The 16,605-nt window shown below is 48.9% G+C and overlaps 5 protein-coding genes across 5 annotated transcripts; 3 read left to right on the forward strand and 2 right to left on the reverse strand.

Annotated features, from left to right (window-relative positions):
* Positions 1–26: 26 nt before the first annotated feature.
* Positions 27–2,207, forward strand: TrAFT101_004105 (uncharacterized protein). The gene is made up of 3 exons (XM_024904813.2): positions 27–713; positions 788–943; positions 1,014–2,207. The coding sequence occupies exons 1-3, from the start codon at positions 200–202 to the stop codon at positions 2,069–2,071; spliced, it is 1,728 nt and encodes a 575-aa protein (XP_024766125.1). The 5' UTR covers positions 27–199; the 3' UTR covers positions 2,072–2,207.
* Positions 2,165–4,255, reverse strand: TrAFT101_004106 (uncharacterized protein). The gene has a single exon (XM_024898895.2). It carries the CDS (start codon positions 3,208–3,210, stop codon positions 2,251–2,253), a length of 960 nt encoding a protein of 319 aa, XP_024766124.1. The 5' UTR covers positions 3,211–4,255; the 3' UTR covers positions 2,165–2,250.
* Positions 3,933–5,321, forward strand: TrAFT101_004107 (uncharacterized protein; the record flags this gene model as incomplete). Its single annotated transcript, XM_024907263.2, has 2 exons — positions 3,933–3,999; positions 4,117–5,321. The coding sequence occupies 2 exons, from the start codon at positions 3,933–3,935 to the stop codon at positions 5,319–5,321; spliced, it is 1,272 nt and encodes a 423-aa protein (XP_024766123.2).
* A 1,464-nt stretch (positions 5,322–6,785) lies between these two features.
* Positions 6,786–13,114, forward strand: TrAFT101_004108 (uncharacterized protein). The gene is made up of 7 exons (XM_024903107.2): positions 6,786–7,769; positions 7,824–8,507; positions 8,641–10,293; positions 10,373–10,581; positions 10,643–10,994; positions 11,054–11,726; positions 11,811–13,114. The coding sequence occupies exons 3-7, from the start codon at positions 9,837–9,839 to the stop codon at positions 12,580–12,582; spliced, it is 2,463 nt and encodes an 820-aa protein (XP_024766120.2). The 5' UTR covers positions 6,786–7,769; positions 7,824–8,507; positions 8,641–9,836; the 3' UTR covers positions 12,583–13,114.
* On the reverse strand, positions 12,791–16,548 carry TrAFT101_004109 (uncharacterized protein). The gene is made up of 8 exons (XM_024898863.2): positions 15,281–16,548; positions 14,878–15,217; positions 14,608–14,826; positions 14,357–14,552; positions 14,063–14,268; positions 13,963–13,989; positions 13,686–13,900; positions 12,791–13,614 (listed from the first exon to the last, which is right to left on the reverse strand). Exons 1-8 carry the CDS (start codon positions 16,032–16,034, stop codon positions 13,127–13,129), a joined length of 2,445 nt encoding a protein of 814 aa, XP_024766119.2. The 5' UTR covers positions 16,035–16,548; the 3' UTR covers positions 12,791–13,126.
* Positions 16,549–16,605: the final 57 nt, after the last annotated feature.

The following is a 16,605-nucleotide window of genomic DNA, read 5'->3' on the forward strand; positions in this document are numbered from 1 at the left end:
TAGTTCCACAAGAACTCGACTTCCAAATACATCATACGGAGTAGCCCCAGATAGTAACCTCGCATGGATCCAATGCCGGATTGATTTTAAGTTCTTACCGCCATGTAAGACCTTTAAATCAATCTTCCTTTTCACATTTCAGCTGGTTCCCCGGGTTGTCCCGAGATCGCACTTTTGCCTCATTGAGCGCGTCACAGCCATGGCGTTGATACGTTATATGCTTGCCATGCTCGGCATCATGGCCTACACAGGCGTTTCCGCTATGCCTCCTACAGCAACCATCCCTGGAGTGCGTGTGACCTACCATGGCATCCACCGTAATGGTGTCGAGGTGTTCTTGAATATTCAATACGGGGAAGACACCGGTGGTAATTGGCGGTTCAAACCTCCTCGACCTCATATACCCGCCCCTGAAAGTACTGTTCAGGCAGATTCATATGGCCCGGCTTGTCCCCAGCCCCTGGGAAGCTTGAATGTGCCCTTATCCTTGACAAATATCACCAGTATTTCAGAAGACTGTTTAAACCTGAATATCGCCAGGCCGCAAGGAACAAAGGCCAATGCCCTTCTTCCTGTTATGGTATATATCCATGGCGGCAGCTTCTGGGCCGGCTCAAACAGCGAGATTACAACATCTCCAGACGGCCTGATCCTTGAATCGGTCAAGAACAAGCTTCCGGTCATACATGTCAGCATGAACTACCGCCTTGGGAGTGAGTCTTGGTTAGCATATTTGAAGCACACAGGCTGAGTTGGAGCTAACGGAGGAATTACCACTTGAAAACAGTTTTCGGATTCGCGCAGACCTCGGCACTTAGGGCAGAAGGATCTGAAAATGCTGGTTTGAGAGATCAACGCCTGGCCATGGAATGGGTTCGAGAAAATATCGCGTACTTTGGTGGAAACCCTGACAAAGTCACCATCTTTGGGCAATCTTCTGGAGGCATGTTGGCCGACCTTCCTCAGATATAGCACAAATGCGAATTCCCATACTAATATCTGCGCCAATATAGGTCTTGCTGTAGGCGCTCATATTTTGTCCTACGGCGGCACGAAACCTGTTCCCTTCCAGCGAGCCATTTGTCAGAGCCAGGCGATGGAGCCCGGAATCACAGCCAATTACACATTGGACGCCACGAGGGCCGTTGTCGACTTAGTTGGATGCAATAAAACCGATTTACACTCAGCTGAAACCGTTTCATGCCTTCGCGATCACGATATGCAAGCAGTGCTTGGCGCTACGATTGCGACTTATCGAACGGATGTGAATATTGGAGATATTTGGCTTCCTGCAGTGGACGGTGACTACATACCAGATCATCCCTCAACGCTTATTTATCACAAGAAATTCGCCCAGAATCTCGCCATTATGATGGGCTGGTGCCGCGACGATCTTACCCTCTTTACCAATACGAGCATCTCAACCGCCGATGATACTCGACATTTCATCACCAGATATTTACCAAATTTATCAACCGATCATCTCCATGCTCTTTTGTCGCTTTATCCTATAAAGGACTTTGACGCGAACAATAACCTTTCGAGAGAATTCTATCGCACCGCCAGGATATTTCGAGACATTCTCATGACGTGCCAGCCATACTCTTTTGCCAAATATCTCACCATCAATAAAAATAGCATCTATTTTTACGAATGGAACCAGACCATTTTGGATCCTATCCTGGAGCATCTTGGCCACCCGGCCGGCATGGGCACCGTTCACACGTCCGAATTCGCCTACATCTTTGGCAACCTCTCGCACTACAACGTCAGCGGGCTCCCATTCAGCCCTTCGCCTTCTGATTACGAGCTCCAAGTTAGAGCCTCAAGGTCCTGGTCGACTTTTGCCAGCGTTGGGAAGCCGGGTCTGCCGGGCCGCAATACGTTTCAGGGATTCGCTCCAGCCTTTGAGAGGCAAGGACAGGTGAAGGTATTCATTGCCGGAGGACCAAATGAGGGCATTTCATACATAGAAGGGCCGCAAGCCAACCCGCTGTTTGCAATGGAGAAGTTGAGACAGCGATGTGAGTATTGGAGCGACATCGACGTGGTCAAGGAGCTTAAATTGTAGGAGATTTTTTTTTTTCCCCTAGTAGACGACGTGTCGACTTACTTACCAAGGACTTATTTATATACAGCATAATCGAACTGATGCTTTTTGTCTTGTGATATTTACTAATTTATTTATTTATTTATTTATATATTTGTATACCTACTGTACATGCATTCGTTGTGCTCTTTTCCCCCCAATCATTTCCAGCCTACATTTACAATTCGCTCCAGTGTTCGGAATCCATCGTGGGCGTACCCTCTGGTAACATCCACCTTGTACTGCTTTCCGTCCACCTTGATGATGCCGTATCCCACATCGGTCCATGCCGCTCTAACACCATTAAACATATTCTTAAACGCACGGCCGATCCTCCGGAAAGGCATGGTGAGGAGATGCTCGGTGTCGAACTTCCACAGCGCTCTCTTGCGAGCCTCTTCTTCAAGCTGCTTTTCGATTCGTCTCAGCTCCGGTACATATTCGCTTGGAAGCGAGAATCGAGTTTTCAGCGCGACATTATCAAGTGGTGTCGTGATAACCTTGGGCTTCAGAATGGGAAGCATGCGCTTGACCTTGACTTCCAGCTGGGGCACAGCAGAGGCTATGCCTGGCCGAGCAGTAGTTTGGCCGGCCGCTTGAACTGGTGGCAGCACGCGGATGCTGCTAACAATGTTGGGAGTTTTGGAAAGAAGATAGAAGCCCATGGCTCCAAGCAGGGCATATGAGGCGCCAAGAGTATAGCCAACCCACACCGGGACGCCTTCTGGCTGCTGGACGGCAGTCGGGCCCGTCAGCACCGTCCAAGTGATGATGGTTAAACCGCTCGACCAGCATCCAAAGTAGAACCAAAAATGTGAAGGCGCCTCGTACAGCAGAGTTGGGGTGGGCTTGGAAGCCAAGCTCTTGACAAAGGCATATCGGCTGGGAGCCAGTGACGCTGAGGGGAGTGGAGAAGAACTCGGCTGGCTCGCTGTCGATTTCGGGGTGACATCTCTACGGAGCTGAGGCTGGGGTTTCGGCGCTGTAGATGCTCGCAGCCGAAGCGAAGTTGTAAAGAATCGGGACTGAGCGGAGGAGGAGACGTGTGGGAGAGCATTTCGTGGAGTCAAGGTGGCCCATGGGCAGTGGACGAGGCGAAAGCCTCTCGCGAAGCTCGCCATGCTAGAGTTGCAACAGTGAGTAGTTCTGTGCCGTCAACTTGGAAAGAAGAAGCTGCTTTTCTAAGGGCGGATCGGGTTCCAGTGTCATAAAGCGGCGGCCATCACTTGCAATTGCTGTTTTGGCGAACCTATCGCAGCATCATTCTCCAAGCAACCACTTACAGAGAATTATCAGTCGACCCCCAGTAATCGGCGTATCTATGCCCATGCGCTAAGATAAGCCGTTAGGCCGGTACCTAGTTTTGCTGTGGCTTCGGCATTGGCGCTGATGTCTTTGGGAAACACCAACGTTCGACGCTAGCTGTTGTGGATACAAGGTATGCGCCTTATATCCGGTGCATTGAGGCCTCAAGGTTGCAGCGCAGCACATTGAACAAGAGTAGGCATATCCAGTAGTCAGCCATAGAAGAGTCATCTCAAGAAACTTGATCGCCAAATTATGCTATAGATTCTTTTTTTCTCTCTCTTTTTTTCTTTTCGTAAATTGTAGGCTCAGTCCGCTGCGCTGCCTGCATGCAGCAAGAACCTCCTAATCCTGCCCACATATATTTTTTGCGTGCATGGCACCCCACCAAAAAAAGTTGGTTGGTCTGTGCACGCTTTCCAGCAGGGCCGATTCCCAACAGCAAAGAAAGCTCTCATCTGTGGCCAGTAGAACACTGTTTCGCTCGAGCATCACCAACCAAACCCGCGTCTGCCTCTCTGCGCTCAATTGAGCTTCAATGGCTTCATTCGCGGCGGCGTGCCGCATCTCAGCCCGTCTCGCAGGCGGCCGGGCGACTTCTCGCGGTATGCATCCTGCCAGTTGCCGCGCGCAGCTCCCCACCAGGGCGTGGATGACGAGAGAATATACGTTTGAATATACGAGGAGAGAGTGTAGCTGACATGATTGGGCGCCTTGTACAGGTTTCACGACTTCTTCACGATGCCTCGCTGCCCAGAATTTCACCATGCCGGCCCTCTCCCCGACAATGACAGAGGGAAACATCGCTAGCTGGAAGGTCAAGGAGGGCGATGCCTTCAGCGCCGGCGACGTCTTACTCGAGATCGAAACGGACAAGGCCACGATGGACGTCGAAGCCCAGGATGACGGCATCATGATGAAAATCGTCTCTCAGGATGGCAGCAAAGGAGTCCAGGTGGGCACGCGCATTGCCGTCCTGGCCGATGCCGGAGATGATATCAGCGCTCTGGAGTTGCCCGCGGATGAGCAGCCCAAGACCAGTTCACAGCCCGCAGCAGCCCCAGCTTCGCAGAAGGAGGAGCCAAAGGCTGCTGGAAAGCCCGCCAAAAAACCTGAATCTGCTGCCAGCGGAACATACGAGCACAGCTACCCGCTGCTTCCTTCAGTTGGCCTTCTCGTGCATGAGCATGGCCTCAGCAAAGAGGACGTGAGCAAGATCAAGGGCACAGGACCCAGCGGAAGACTGCTGAAGGGCGACGTCCTGGCCTACATTGGTGCTATTAACGCCGACCGACCCGCCACTGTGTCCTCGCATCTGGCCAAGCTGGCTCATTTGGATTTGAGCAACATCAAGGTAGCTGAAAAGAAATCGGCTAAGGCCCCCGAAGCATCAGAGGCCAAGGCCCCCAAAGCTGCGCCCAAGCCGGAAAAGGTCCTTGTGGAGCTCCCCATCTCATTGGAAAACGTAGCCCAGCTGCAGAGACGGCTCCAGGATTCTGCTGATGTCTCTGTGTCAATAAACACATTCATCTCCAAAGCTACTGCATTTGCGAATGGCCGTCTGCCTGTCGTGCCCCGCCAGCCAACCACGAATGAGCTGTTTGACGAGGTTCTTGGTCTAGGCAAGGCCAAGGCCAACAAATACTCTCAGGGGTCATATGTTCCCACCATTCCTGACTTCTCATATGCGACCTCTCGGCGTACATCCGCTAAAAAATCCGACATTATTGACATCTTGACTGGCTCTGCCAAAAAGACCAGCTCTCCTTCAGCTCAACGGCCCGCCCCTAGGCCAGATGCTAGGCTCGTTGCCGACGACATTCACACCTTCAGTTTACTTGTACCCAAGGAAGAGAAAGCCAGGGCCGAGCTGTTTCTAGAGCGGTGCAAGCTCGCCCTGGAGGAAGTGCCTGAGACATTGCTATGATTTTGAAACCTGAAATGTAATTATAATTATCCCCCCCAAAACTAGACTTTCAATTATACTTAAACACTGCCTTCATTCTCACTTTATGACTGCCTGTTTCATAAAACCTGGATTGTCTTTTTTTTTTTTTTTTACTGCTTTGGATGGTCCCTGGGCAAGGCGAGTATGCGGCCGTTGGTTAAGGGTGGTGTCTAATCTATGTGCATTCACAGCTTGCTTTCTCAAGTCTCTTAGTGGCCTCACTAGCCATTACAAGGTAACTTCAAGTCTGCTTGCCAACGAATGTATGATGTTATTGTGGGCGACTAATTTAATAATCATCCGCAGATACACGTATCAAGCTGCGTCCGAGACACGGCGTGTTGAGTGAAATTAGAAGCTTGCCGCGTCTTGCAGCCAAAATATGAACTCTGGTGTGAACCGGGATGCTCACCAATGTTGAGCAAGCGAGCAGACTATTTCGTGCTATGAGCGGCGTTATGCCCGACTTGCTCGGCTTTGGAAGCGAGAGTCACACGCCGGAGCAATCACAGCAACGCAATCACTTGTCTCATGCATATTCTACTGCTACGTCTCATGGCCCCCAATTTACTCCTGTTGCCAATGCCCTTGTGTCTAAGACCCCAGTGTCCGCCTTATTTTCCAAGTCCGATTGAGAAGCAGCTGTCTCGTCCCAAGTTCCTTGACATTGTCTCACCAGCGGGAGATGGCGGAATAGTCTTCGGCCTGAACGAACGTTGCGCTTTCTAAATCCCGTTGTAGCACCGCCTTTCATGGCCTAGCGCCTTGCTGCAACCAAACCAAACCGTGTAATGGGTACATACAGCATCGCAGCCTCAGCTTTGATTCTTCCCTCTTCAAGCCGGCCACACCACACCACTCTTTTACCAAATGCAAGGGTGATCAGGCACGTGGACACTTGTCGCGATGTCGCATCTTGGAGACGTCGAATGGGACGCTCGGTATCCTGGCCGCCCATTTCCAAGCATGCCATAGCGCGGCAGCCAGACCTTCGTCTGTCTACACCGGCTGTAGCTTACTGCTCTGCCATTGGATACGAGGTGCCAGCGGGGTACACTCGGTGAGTGTGGCGTGGATGATATGCATCAGGTACGCAGTACGTGGCGCAAGGGATGCTCTTAGCCATCGGGCCTCTCAGCGTTTCAGCGGGCGCTAGTTACCGGTCTAGACTTGCGTTGTCATCGGTCCTCAACCTCGCCGGGCTTCATGGACATCGGTTTACATGCTGCTGCTGAGCCTACTGATGCGAGGGGGGCTCACTTGCATCAACCGCTTCTGCACAAGCACGTCGAGAAGCATGTGACTATGTCGCTGAAGTGTCTACGTTATGAACGCAGCAGGAAGAGCTAGACCATTCACGTCAAAAACACTTTACTGCGTCAGCTGCTGTGACCTTATGCTTGCCAAGTGGCACGAACCTTCTATGGGGCTCGCGTATATTGACTGGGTGGATATATACGGACCTTTGATGTTATTGAATGAGTGATTGCATGAGGCGAGAGAGAAAAAGTATGCTTGCTATTCGCGGCATGGAGCTGAGAGCCGTGAGACATTTATTACCACTTCGAACTTTGGGACCGAGTGCAGAACATCAGCACCTAAAAACACAGGCATTCTGCTTGCTGGCCGTCGCATCTTTTCGTCATTCTGACGCTTGGACACGCGTGGAATCGTAGACGGATCTTGTCTTATTTAAATATCCTGGTAATTTCATCTGCGGCTTGAAATCACTTTTAAGAGGTCGGACGATATGTTGTGTGCTCTGACTCTCATCCCCTCCTCTCAAGGAAAAAAATTTCGCTTCTCCTCACCCCTTGGAACCAACGGGTATACACGTCAGTTCCAACACGCACATACATGGAAAAATATGCACAAGGCTGCAATGCCCAACTATGCACTTTCATCGCATCGCCTCGTTAGACTGACAGCAAGCGCTCCACTTCTAAATGACCCGTCCACACCTGCGCTTGCACGAGCCCTCCCAGTATCTTTTCTAGATAGATACTGTAATGTTTCTATTGTTCCAAGTGGATTTTATAGAAATTCTCCGTGGGTTTCCATGATTTTGGCTTAGAGAGGCGGCATTGTTATACCATCCAGACCTCCTTTCGGTCTTCATGCCAAAGAGTCATACAGTGTTTTGCTCTTTGCTTCTCGTCTAGGCCGCATATACGGACCTCCTTGCATTTGCTACTCTCAACCACCGTCAGCAAGTGTACAAGGCCGTCTATTTTCTTAGCTTCTATGGTACTACATAGTTATGACTAGGTGTAAATTTGTCAAGCTAGAGCATATTAAAAAGAAGGGCCTTTTAGTTCATCCTTGGTTTGGGAGTCCGGGGGTGCACGCTATGCCCTTTCGACAAGTGTGCCTTGTACAATGTTTCTCCCATTATCTCGAGTGAGCAGAGGTTAAGGATGCTCCAAGGTTTGTCTGGTGTGTGTCACAGAATATATCCAGCGCTAACAACGGTCACAACAGCAGGCAGCTCAAATCTCCATCTCCTTATCATCCGCGATGTTTCAGTCGCCAATAGAACTTCCCGGAAGCGCTGCATTGATTAGACTGTCAGGATGATATGCAAGACAGCAGAGTCGCACTGTTCCATAGCCCCATACCGAATTAGGATACATTGAACTGATGCTATATAGCTGCAGAGCGGTCTGAGATGGTGAAGGAGCAGGTCTCCACCTCACGCGCGCGATCAATGCAAGCCCAACTGGGCTTCAAGCTCCTAACTCGGACAAAGTCATTAGCTGCCTATCAACAAGGGTCTGTTGCTTGGTGTCAAGTATTCACGGCGAGGCTCAGCTAAGAAACAGCTGGGGGCTAGGGGCTGAATTCATCCCTGACGCCACGATTTCCATATTTATGCTCTTTGCAGGACACATCATCAGCTCCTCCTCATATCCAATATCCAACACCATCAGCCTTTGAAGATGGAAGATCTCCGCTACGTCACCGATGGGCAGCGGCACTAATCTAACGCCCGACGCCAAGAGGACCTTTGGGACAACAAACAAACTTATGTTGGAACCATCAGGCGGATGCCCGGCCCTAGCACACCTTTACCAATCACTCGGGGCCATTTATCTCCTCAATAGCCCAATGGGGACTTGCCACAGACCACCAAACGGCATATGCTTGAAGCCAGGTAGTTTTGGGGTGTGTATTTGCTCCTGTCCCACCCACACGTCAGGCAAATAGTACACCGGTTCTCTTCTTTGCTAGCTCGATATTTCCCCAGGCGTCACAATCTTTTAAAGCTTTGTTACTGTCAGTCTGACATTACCTCCAGCTACCCCGTCAATCAAAAGCTGCTGTGTTGGCTGTGACTCTGCACCAAGGGGGGCCGTGTCGAAGCTCATCCCATGAACAAAGGCCTGTCTCATCAGCTGTCCTTCCCATCTGCATACTCCCGATCCAGGCTTACGGCCATATCAATCCGAAAGGTCTTTTTATTTTTATTTTGGCGGTCTACCACCAACACCGGTATATACCCTTGATCAGAGGGAGTAACGGGGCAATAACCTCCCATCATTGCATTGGGGAAGTTTGTGCCTTACCGCCACGTGGGCGAATCTAAACTCTCCCTGACTCTCTTGACGGAGAGTTCACACAACGCGGGGGCTAGGAACAAAACTTATAAGCACAGGATGACGGTAGACAAGCTGTCGTGGAAGCTTCGTGAATTGCTCTACAGTAGCTGGTGCGCCCGTTTTTAGTAACTATTACAAGAAAAGAACGATAGCCGGCTTCAAAGAAAGGTATCTATCGGATGCGCAGCACATCTCGCCCGTCATGACCCGACCACGAGTTCCGGACGACAAGAGACAGAGGACTGCGCGCGCTTGCGACTCTTGCAAGCGCCGAAAACAGAAAGTAAGTCTACAAATTATCAGTCATATTTCATTCATTTGGCCTCCGGACACTTGGACACTTGGACACTTGAACTTGTCATTTCTTTTTGTACGCTCCGATGCACACATACTCGCATACACATTCACATTCACATTCACATACACAAACACAAACACATACACAAAGAGAAGCAACCTGTATCGCGACTATATTCGCGCTATTACACATCACCACACCTCAATTTTCGACTATTGAATGTCGCGATATGCATGTCACCCCCAACATGCGTACAAACTCCGAGATACGAGCAGTTCATGCGAGAAACTACGAAAATCCCCTATCCTGGTTGCAGCGAAGTCCTCCAAGCGAAGCGAGACTTATGCGAGTGATGTGTTTGCTTTTTTTTTTTTCCTGCTGGCACAACATATGTACAGCCTGTATATATGTCTGTGCAATGTGACAGATCTTTTACATCCACGCTGGCTTAGAGGCTTGCGCCCGGCTATAACATGGCTGGAGCCGGCATAAGTGTGTTGGCAAGCGGACGCATTGCCCCTTTGGACTACCAAAGCGCCGATAATATATTAAAAAGCTAGGCGAGCTGCATGAAAACGGCTCTCGCTAAGGCTTTGCATGCAACTCTCAACATCTCGGTTATGTACGCTGCACGAGCTGATTTTTTTTTTTCTCTCCAAGTGTAATGGCCTCCATCCGTGCAACACGTGCATCAAGAGAAACTTGATATGCGACTATACAGACAGCCGAGGTCCTGCGAAGCTCATGTCCGTCCATGCGACGTCTCCCACAGGACAAAGCAATGCTTCCGACTCCGTGGACACTGTCGCTGCGACTCCCAGCCGCGAGGCTACCCTCGAAACATCTCCAAAGAGAGCCACCAAACAGGGAAAATATGTGCGACAGGCCAAACGAAGAAGCCGGGGCAAGGAAAACCGTTCTCCCAATGTCCACGAGGTTTGCTCCGTCAGCGAGGGCGATGAGAGCTCCCGCCAAAGCACAGGGTCGGAGACAGATGAGGAAGCCGAAGTAATCGGCCAGATCCGAATGCTGCAAGATCCCTTGAAAAGACTCCGTAAGTAAATGTGACATCTTTGTTGTTTCATGCTAAAGGATGAAAAGAAACTTGACTGACTGATATTACTTGTTGCCAGTTTACATTGGAGATTCATCCACCCTCTCTTATCTGCAGTTAATACGTATGATTGTTTATAACACTACCGGCCCATCGGCGTTTACGGACGACCCTAACCGGCATCATATCTTGGAACCCGCTGCATCAATCACTCCGAGTTCCATGGTTCCTTATATGCTACCGAATAGAGATGTAACGAATTTCTTAGTTGAGTCTTATTTTGTGAATGTAAGGCTCAGATGCTGCTTTTCCCCATACAACCCTTTGGTCTATATCTAATTCGCCGCAGACCAGTGCTCTCATCGAGCTGTTTGATCCCAAAGCGTTTTATCAATATCTAGATGCCTGTTATGAGACCCCGCTAGAGGTCAATTCATCAACGCTTTGTTTAGTTTATCTTACTTTGGCAATTGGCCTTGCTCTTGCAACACCCTCCCCGAACAGCCCTGAGGATCTGATGATTAAAAGTTTACAAGAATCCCCTGAAGAACGAGCGGAAGCTCTTTTCCGGGCCGCCAAATGCCTAAGCGATCCTCTCAACGCGGTTGAACATGCAGATTTCTGGATGATTCAAGCTTGGACGTTGATGGCCTTTTATATGTTGATTACGTCGAAACGTAATGCGGCTTATGCATACTGTGGTTAGTAGACTCCATTGAACGTGCACCAGTCATCTGTTATGTCCTAAAACTTAGTCTAGGAATGGCCGTTCGCTCTGCATATTCTCTGGGTTTGCATCGAGATACGGAGGTGAAATTTAATGACGAAATTGCAAGACGGAATCTCTGGAGAAGCCTTTTTGTGCTGGATAAATTCCTAGCCACGGCTCTTGGACGTCCATCTGCTATATTTGAAGAGGATTGTTCTAGCAATGCGCTGGATTTACCGGCAGATTTGTCGCCCAAATCAGCTCAAGACGAGGAACATATTAGGACAGCCGGCCTTGATTCATCCGTCCGAATCTACAAATCTATCAGTACAATGCTCAGGAAAGTTTATTCAGAGCGAAAGGTTTCAACGAAACTAGCCCAAGACATTGTTGATGACTGCCAGCTATGGGCTTTTAATGCACACCCGTCTTTAGCGGCCGAGGATCTTCTCAACGGCAAGGCACCCAAAGAGATGGGGATACCCATCTTACACGTCCAGTTACTTCATTATCACTCCATACTTCTGCTGAGCAGACCCTTTTTTATTGACCTTTTAGTAAAGACGCGCCCAACCATTTCAAATGATGGAGAGCCGTTTCATCGGACGTTCTCGAGGGCAGAAAAGTTTTCTCAAGCATGTGTGGCTGCATCAACTCATTCTGTGATGCTTATTCAGGCGGCATTTGAAGCAGAGTATTTGCCGCGATGTAACCCGTTTATCCTGTGAGTACCCCCTAATTAAAAAAAAAAAAAAAAAAAAAAAAAAAAAAATCTTCCAGAGGACCAGTCGCTGAAGCTACATCTTAGATATTTCCTTTTTGCAGCGACCTTGATTATATTAAGTAATGAGTTTGCTGGTTTATATGAGAATGAACATTACGCAGAGTCCGTTGGGAGCGCCATCAAAATCATGGACTACTGCGCAACAACGAATGTTCAAGCTCAGCGAATGCTCTACATTTTACAGTCATTTTTGGCAGATGTCGGAAAGCATTCAAAGTCTCCGGCCACAAGCCAGCAATCTGAGCTCGGTTTGCCGGATGGCTATATTGGTGACCCGGAAGAAGTTTTGCATACTAGAAGACAGAGCCTCACCGCTCGACGCAACCAGCAGGAACTTTCTACCCCTATTGATGGAGGGTCATCGTCTGATGTTATGGAGTACTACTCCCATATGGAGACAGATGCCGGCCAATCAACTATTGATGCTCAGCATATGGCCAATCTGGCGATGAGAGGAGAGCGCTCAATGAGCTCTGCTACCAATCCAGCTGTGCCGAGGCGCTCAAACGTTTATCGTAGAGCAGAACTGGAGCTCGCAAAGGCTGATCTCAATTTTGACGAGTTTGACCACGATGCCTCCGCTGAGTACCAGCAAGACTTGGATTCAGACGAAATGAAGGCTTACTCACATGGTTATAGCTCAGTCATGATGTCTCACGGAGAACAACCTGCCTTCCAAGTCCACCATGGCGGTAACTTTAGGGCTTATACAACTTCCAACATGTCTTCAGCCGGCAGTCAAGAGGCCAGCGCAGCTCATTTTGGTGGGCGTTTTTTATACAATGATGATAAGTGATATCTTTTATTATTTATATATAGTTTTGAAGAGCTCGACAGCTCAGGGTATTAAGTTTAGACAAAGGGCGAGAGAAGACTTCCTTCTTCTCCATTTTACTATGTTTTTTTTTCCCTATATATTATTTTTTTTCCCCTCATATTCTTACAATTGTGTTTGCACTGGAAGATACCAGCTTGAAATTTCTATTTTACATTGATATTTGAAGCGTGCTGGAAGACTAGACTGGTTGTTTGACGGCATATGAAAGGTAGTAAAGATCTTTTTTTCTTTTTTTCTTTCTGTATTAGTTACTGTTCCGGGGGTTTTTCTTTTATCTTATTATTGTCTATCCTTTTTTATCTTTTCTTTTGTTTATAACGTTACAAGCATATCCAGTCATTTGTATTTAGACAGCAATTTTGTTCTATATCTACTTCTCTCTTTAGCTTCCTTGGTGAACAAACACAGCTTCTTTGTGCATTTAGCCCAGGTATACGCGCAAAAACTATGTACATCTTCAATCAGAAATGCCAATACAGTAGTTGTTCAATGTCTACACTTTTCACCACGAGCTTGGACCAAAATGCTCTCCCTCTGCAACATGCGCCCGTATAGCTGTGCCCTGGTAATCCATCGTCGTGGTCACGACATCATTGCCCCACCACTTCGGAGGATCAATTCCCTGCATTGTAAGAGCAAAGAAGATGAACAGCGTGGCCAGCGCCAGGCCCAAGTCCAATCCAGACGACGTCAAGAAGTTTGAGCGGCTCCACCAGCGGAAGTAGCGCTTCTTGATCCAGAACTGGAAGACGAAGCCGACGATGCCCCAGGAGAAATAGTTGAGAGGAGTGGCGGGCGGGATGGCGCCGGGACCGCCAAAGAGGAGCGGGGCGATGAGATATTTGACTGGAGACTTTGGATTTCTCTTGGCGGCGTAGTAGATGATGATGGGGGTAATGGCGCCGAGGATGAAGAAGAGGAAGAGGCCGGAATAGATTTGGCCCGGTGAGAACATTCGTCCTGGACCGATAAGGCCCCAGATGACGGATGCTGAAAAGAGTGAAACAGAGTGAGTTAGATTCGCGATCTACATCTTGCCATCAAAGGGGTTTATTGCATACCAGAGTAAAAGACTCTCCCGCCCGGGCAAGTGAAGTGCTCAGCTTGCTGCTCGTCGCACACATCCGGGATGATATTCAGGGCCATATTGAGAACCAGCACTTGGATGATGCAAGAGTACGTCGTGGCAACAACCTGAGCCATGAACATTGTCCTGGGAGGTATCTTCATGTAATGGCCAAATTTGAGATCAGAAACGAAATTAAGCGCTTGAGACCTGGAAAAGGACATGAGTAGGCTGCTTTCGTGAAATAGAATGATAGCTGTGTTTTCACTCACATGGTAATGTAGCCGAATGTTTTGAAGCTAATCATGTACGTATACACCGTTAGCGACGATAATTTTTGTTAATGCAATGTCCGATTTGGTATAAACGTACAGCATAAGCGCAAGAGGCCGTCCCGGCTGGATGTAGCCGTACACAAACTCCGTAAGCACATTCAAGCCAATCTGGTTATTTGTCACAGCTTGGATAATGCCAATGGGCAAAGAGAAGCCGAAGGAGATGAAAACGGCCAATAAGAATGCCCACCAAGTGAGGTTGGTTGGGTACGCGAGCACGGTATAGAAGCCCAATGCCAGCATCTAATCAAAGTGCAATGATGTCAGCCGGTGCGGAATAGGATGGTTGCCTGTGCTAGTGGAAAAGTAACGAAGGAGTGGGATCACTGACAATGGAGAAGAGGGTAAGGTACCACCACGTCGGTGCCTCTTTATACTTTCTCATCAACTTCATGTGAATATCTGGCTTTTCTGTAGTGCTATTCATGTATTGCTTCCATATGTATTTCCCGTGGTGGAGGTACGTATATACGACGAGAGAAGAGATGGCGGCGAATGACATGCCGTATGATATGGCAAAGGTGGTACTATTACTCGGTAAGTAATGGGATAAGGCAGCTCTTTGGGGCAGATTGATGTTACCTAATGAATAGCGGAGAGTATTTCTTGTAGGACTCCTCATTCAGAATAATGCCAGGGTCCACAATGCGGCTAATGTTGTATTTTGCTCCGGTGTTGTCGTATATGCTGGCGTCGCTCATGGGCAGGAATGAAGCATACCATGTCCCGGAGTAGTGAAGGAGAGCTGATAAGCCAATGTAGAATACTACGACACTAATCAATGTATTCGCAATGGCGTGCCTAGATCCTTGTCAGAGAAAAAGGTCAATCATACCGGACAATATTGCTTACCAAGGCGAAACAAGAGGAGACCCGATGTAACCCGATACCTGTGTCCAGTCAAAGGTGATGGGTATGATGGACAGACCAGTGTTTCCGCCAAATAGCTGGTTAATGACGGGGTTCTTGGGTGCCATCCACGTCGCAAAAGCGAAGACGCTCAGGAACTGTGCAAAAAATCCGGGGATGAAGTAGTAGAGGAAGGATGCCGCAGTGACGAGGCCAAACCAGGTGTATCTGGGCAGACGGCCTCCAAAGACGGACGGATCTATTTGGTCGCTCGTCTCATACATGGCGTTCATCATTGTGACGGAAGCCAGATTTGCAGGCCATATCATGGACGCGGGATACACTGCGAGTAAGAGTTAGCTACCATGCTATTGGTTTATATAAAACGGAACAAAGGGCATCAAACCTAGATATTTACGCATCACACCGGCAATTCCATATCCAAGAGATTGCGTGGATACAGTGAGCAAGATCTGGTATAGCAGTCCGAAATTTTGCTTATAGAAAACCAGCTGCGCCAAGATGATATCTGTTGAATAAGCAACAGAGAAGGATACAGACGCCATAACTCCTATAATTGCATGCTCCTTGCAGTTGAAAGGACCTGGGTTAAGATTCCACTTAATGCCAAAGAGGTCGAATTCCCGTGCTGGGACAATCTTGGCCCATCCATGACCAATTGGCCATGCAACAATCTGGGCGACAAGAGGCCCAATGGAGATGGCGGGCTGGCGCAGCGAAAAGATTGTGTTCATTGAAGCGCCAAAGATGACGAGGGTCAATCCAATTGTCCATGCCCGAACCGTATTGCAAGGCATTTCCTCGTCAAAGTTGTTCACAGCCGCTCGAACCTCTGGATACGGAGAATTTTCTTCCTCTTCCTGCTCATCATCTCTCTTGGACCCATTGTCTGACAAGCCGTCTTCAGCCTGTGAACGGCGGCGTGATTCATGCCCATCTGGCAGGTTTGGATCCATGAGAAGCTCGTATTCCGAACCTTGGTCGTCATCGTCGGCGTCGTTCCGTGCGCCTGAATCCGGCCACTCAGAGATGGTTTCTCGCAGGTTCTCCATTAGACCAGTTGTTGGGCTCGACAGAGAATGGCGTGGGTGAAGCCCAGATTCGGTCTCACGGCCGCTCGCTTCAGCCATGTTGTCCATGACGCCGTGTTCCACAGCGTTGAGTGAAGTTGTGGCTGCAGCACTGAAGCTATGACAAAAGCGTCATATGAGTGGCCGACGCCAATGGATGGAAGAGCAAGCGCAAAATCAAGGGCGTATGTATATACGTAAGTGGATATAAGCCCCTTTTCTCTTTTTATTCCTTTCTTTCTCAGTTTGCAGCCTCCATCTTGGTGTATTTGGATCAAGGTGATGAGATGAGTTCCGAGATGCTCCAACCGCTGCTAAGCTTTGTTTAATTGAGGCCACGCGACAGGAGAGACAGTTTGCGACTCAGCACGTACAACGCACCGGCCACGTCGGCAATATCTCCGGAGTCAGGCTGAAGAAAATAAATAGCAATAGCGTGTCAGCACCAGTGTAAGAGCTCTTGATTGAGCGAAGAGAAATAACTATTTCATTGCAGGAAAAACAAAATTGCTTTCTGAGACGAGAGATGCGATGCTGAAGCAGTCCAAACGGTGAGCACTTGCCCATCGATAAAAAGGGGTTTAGTGTGATGCCATGGCGCTAGCTGACAATAGGATGCTAAACCAATCTGGGCTGCTTT

This window comes from Trichoderma asperellum, chromosome 2 (genome assembly GCF_020647865.1).
Source record: "Trichoderma asperellum chromosome 2, complete sequence".
NCBI classification, from domain to species: Eukaryota; Fungi; Ascomycota; class Sordariomycetes; order Hypocreales; family Hypocreaceae; genus Trichoderma; species Trichoderma asperellum.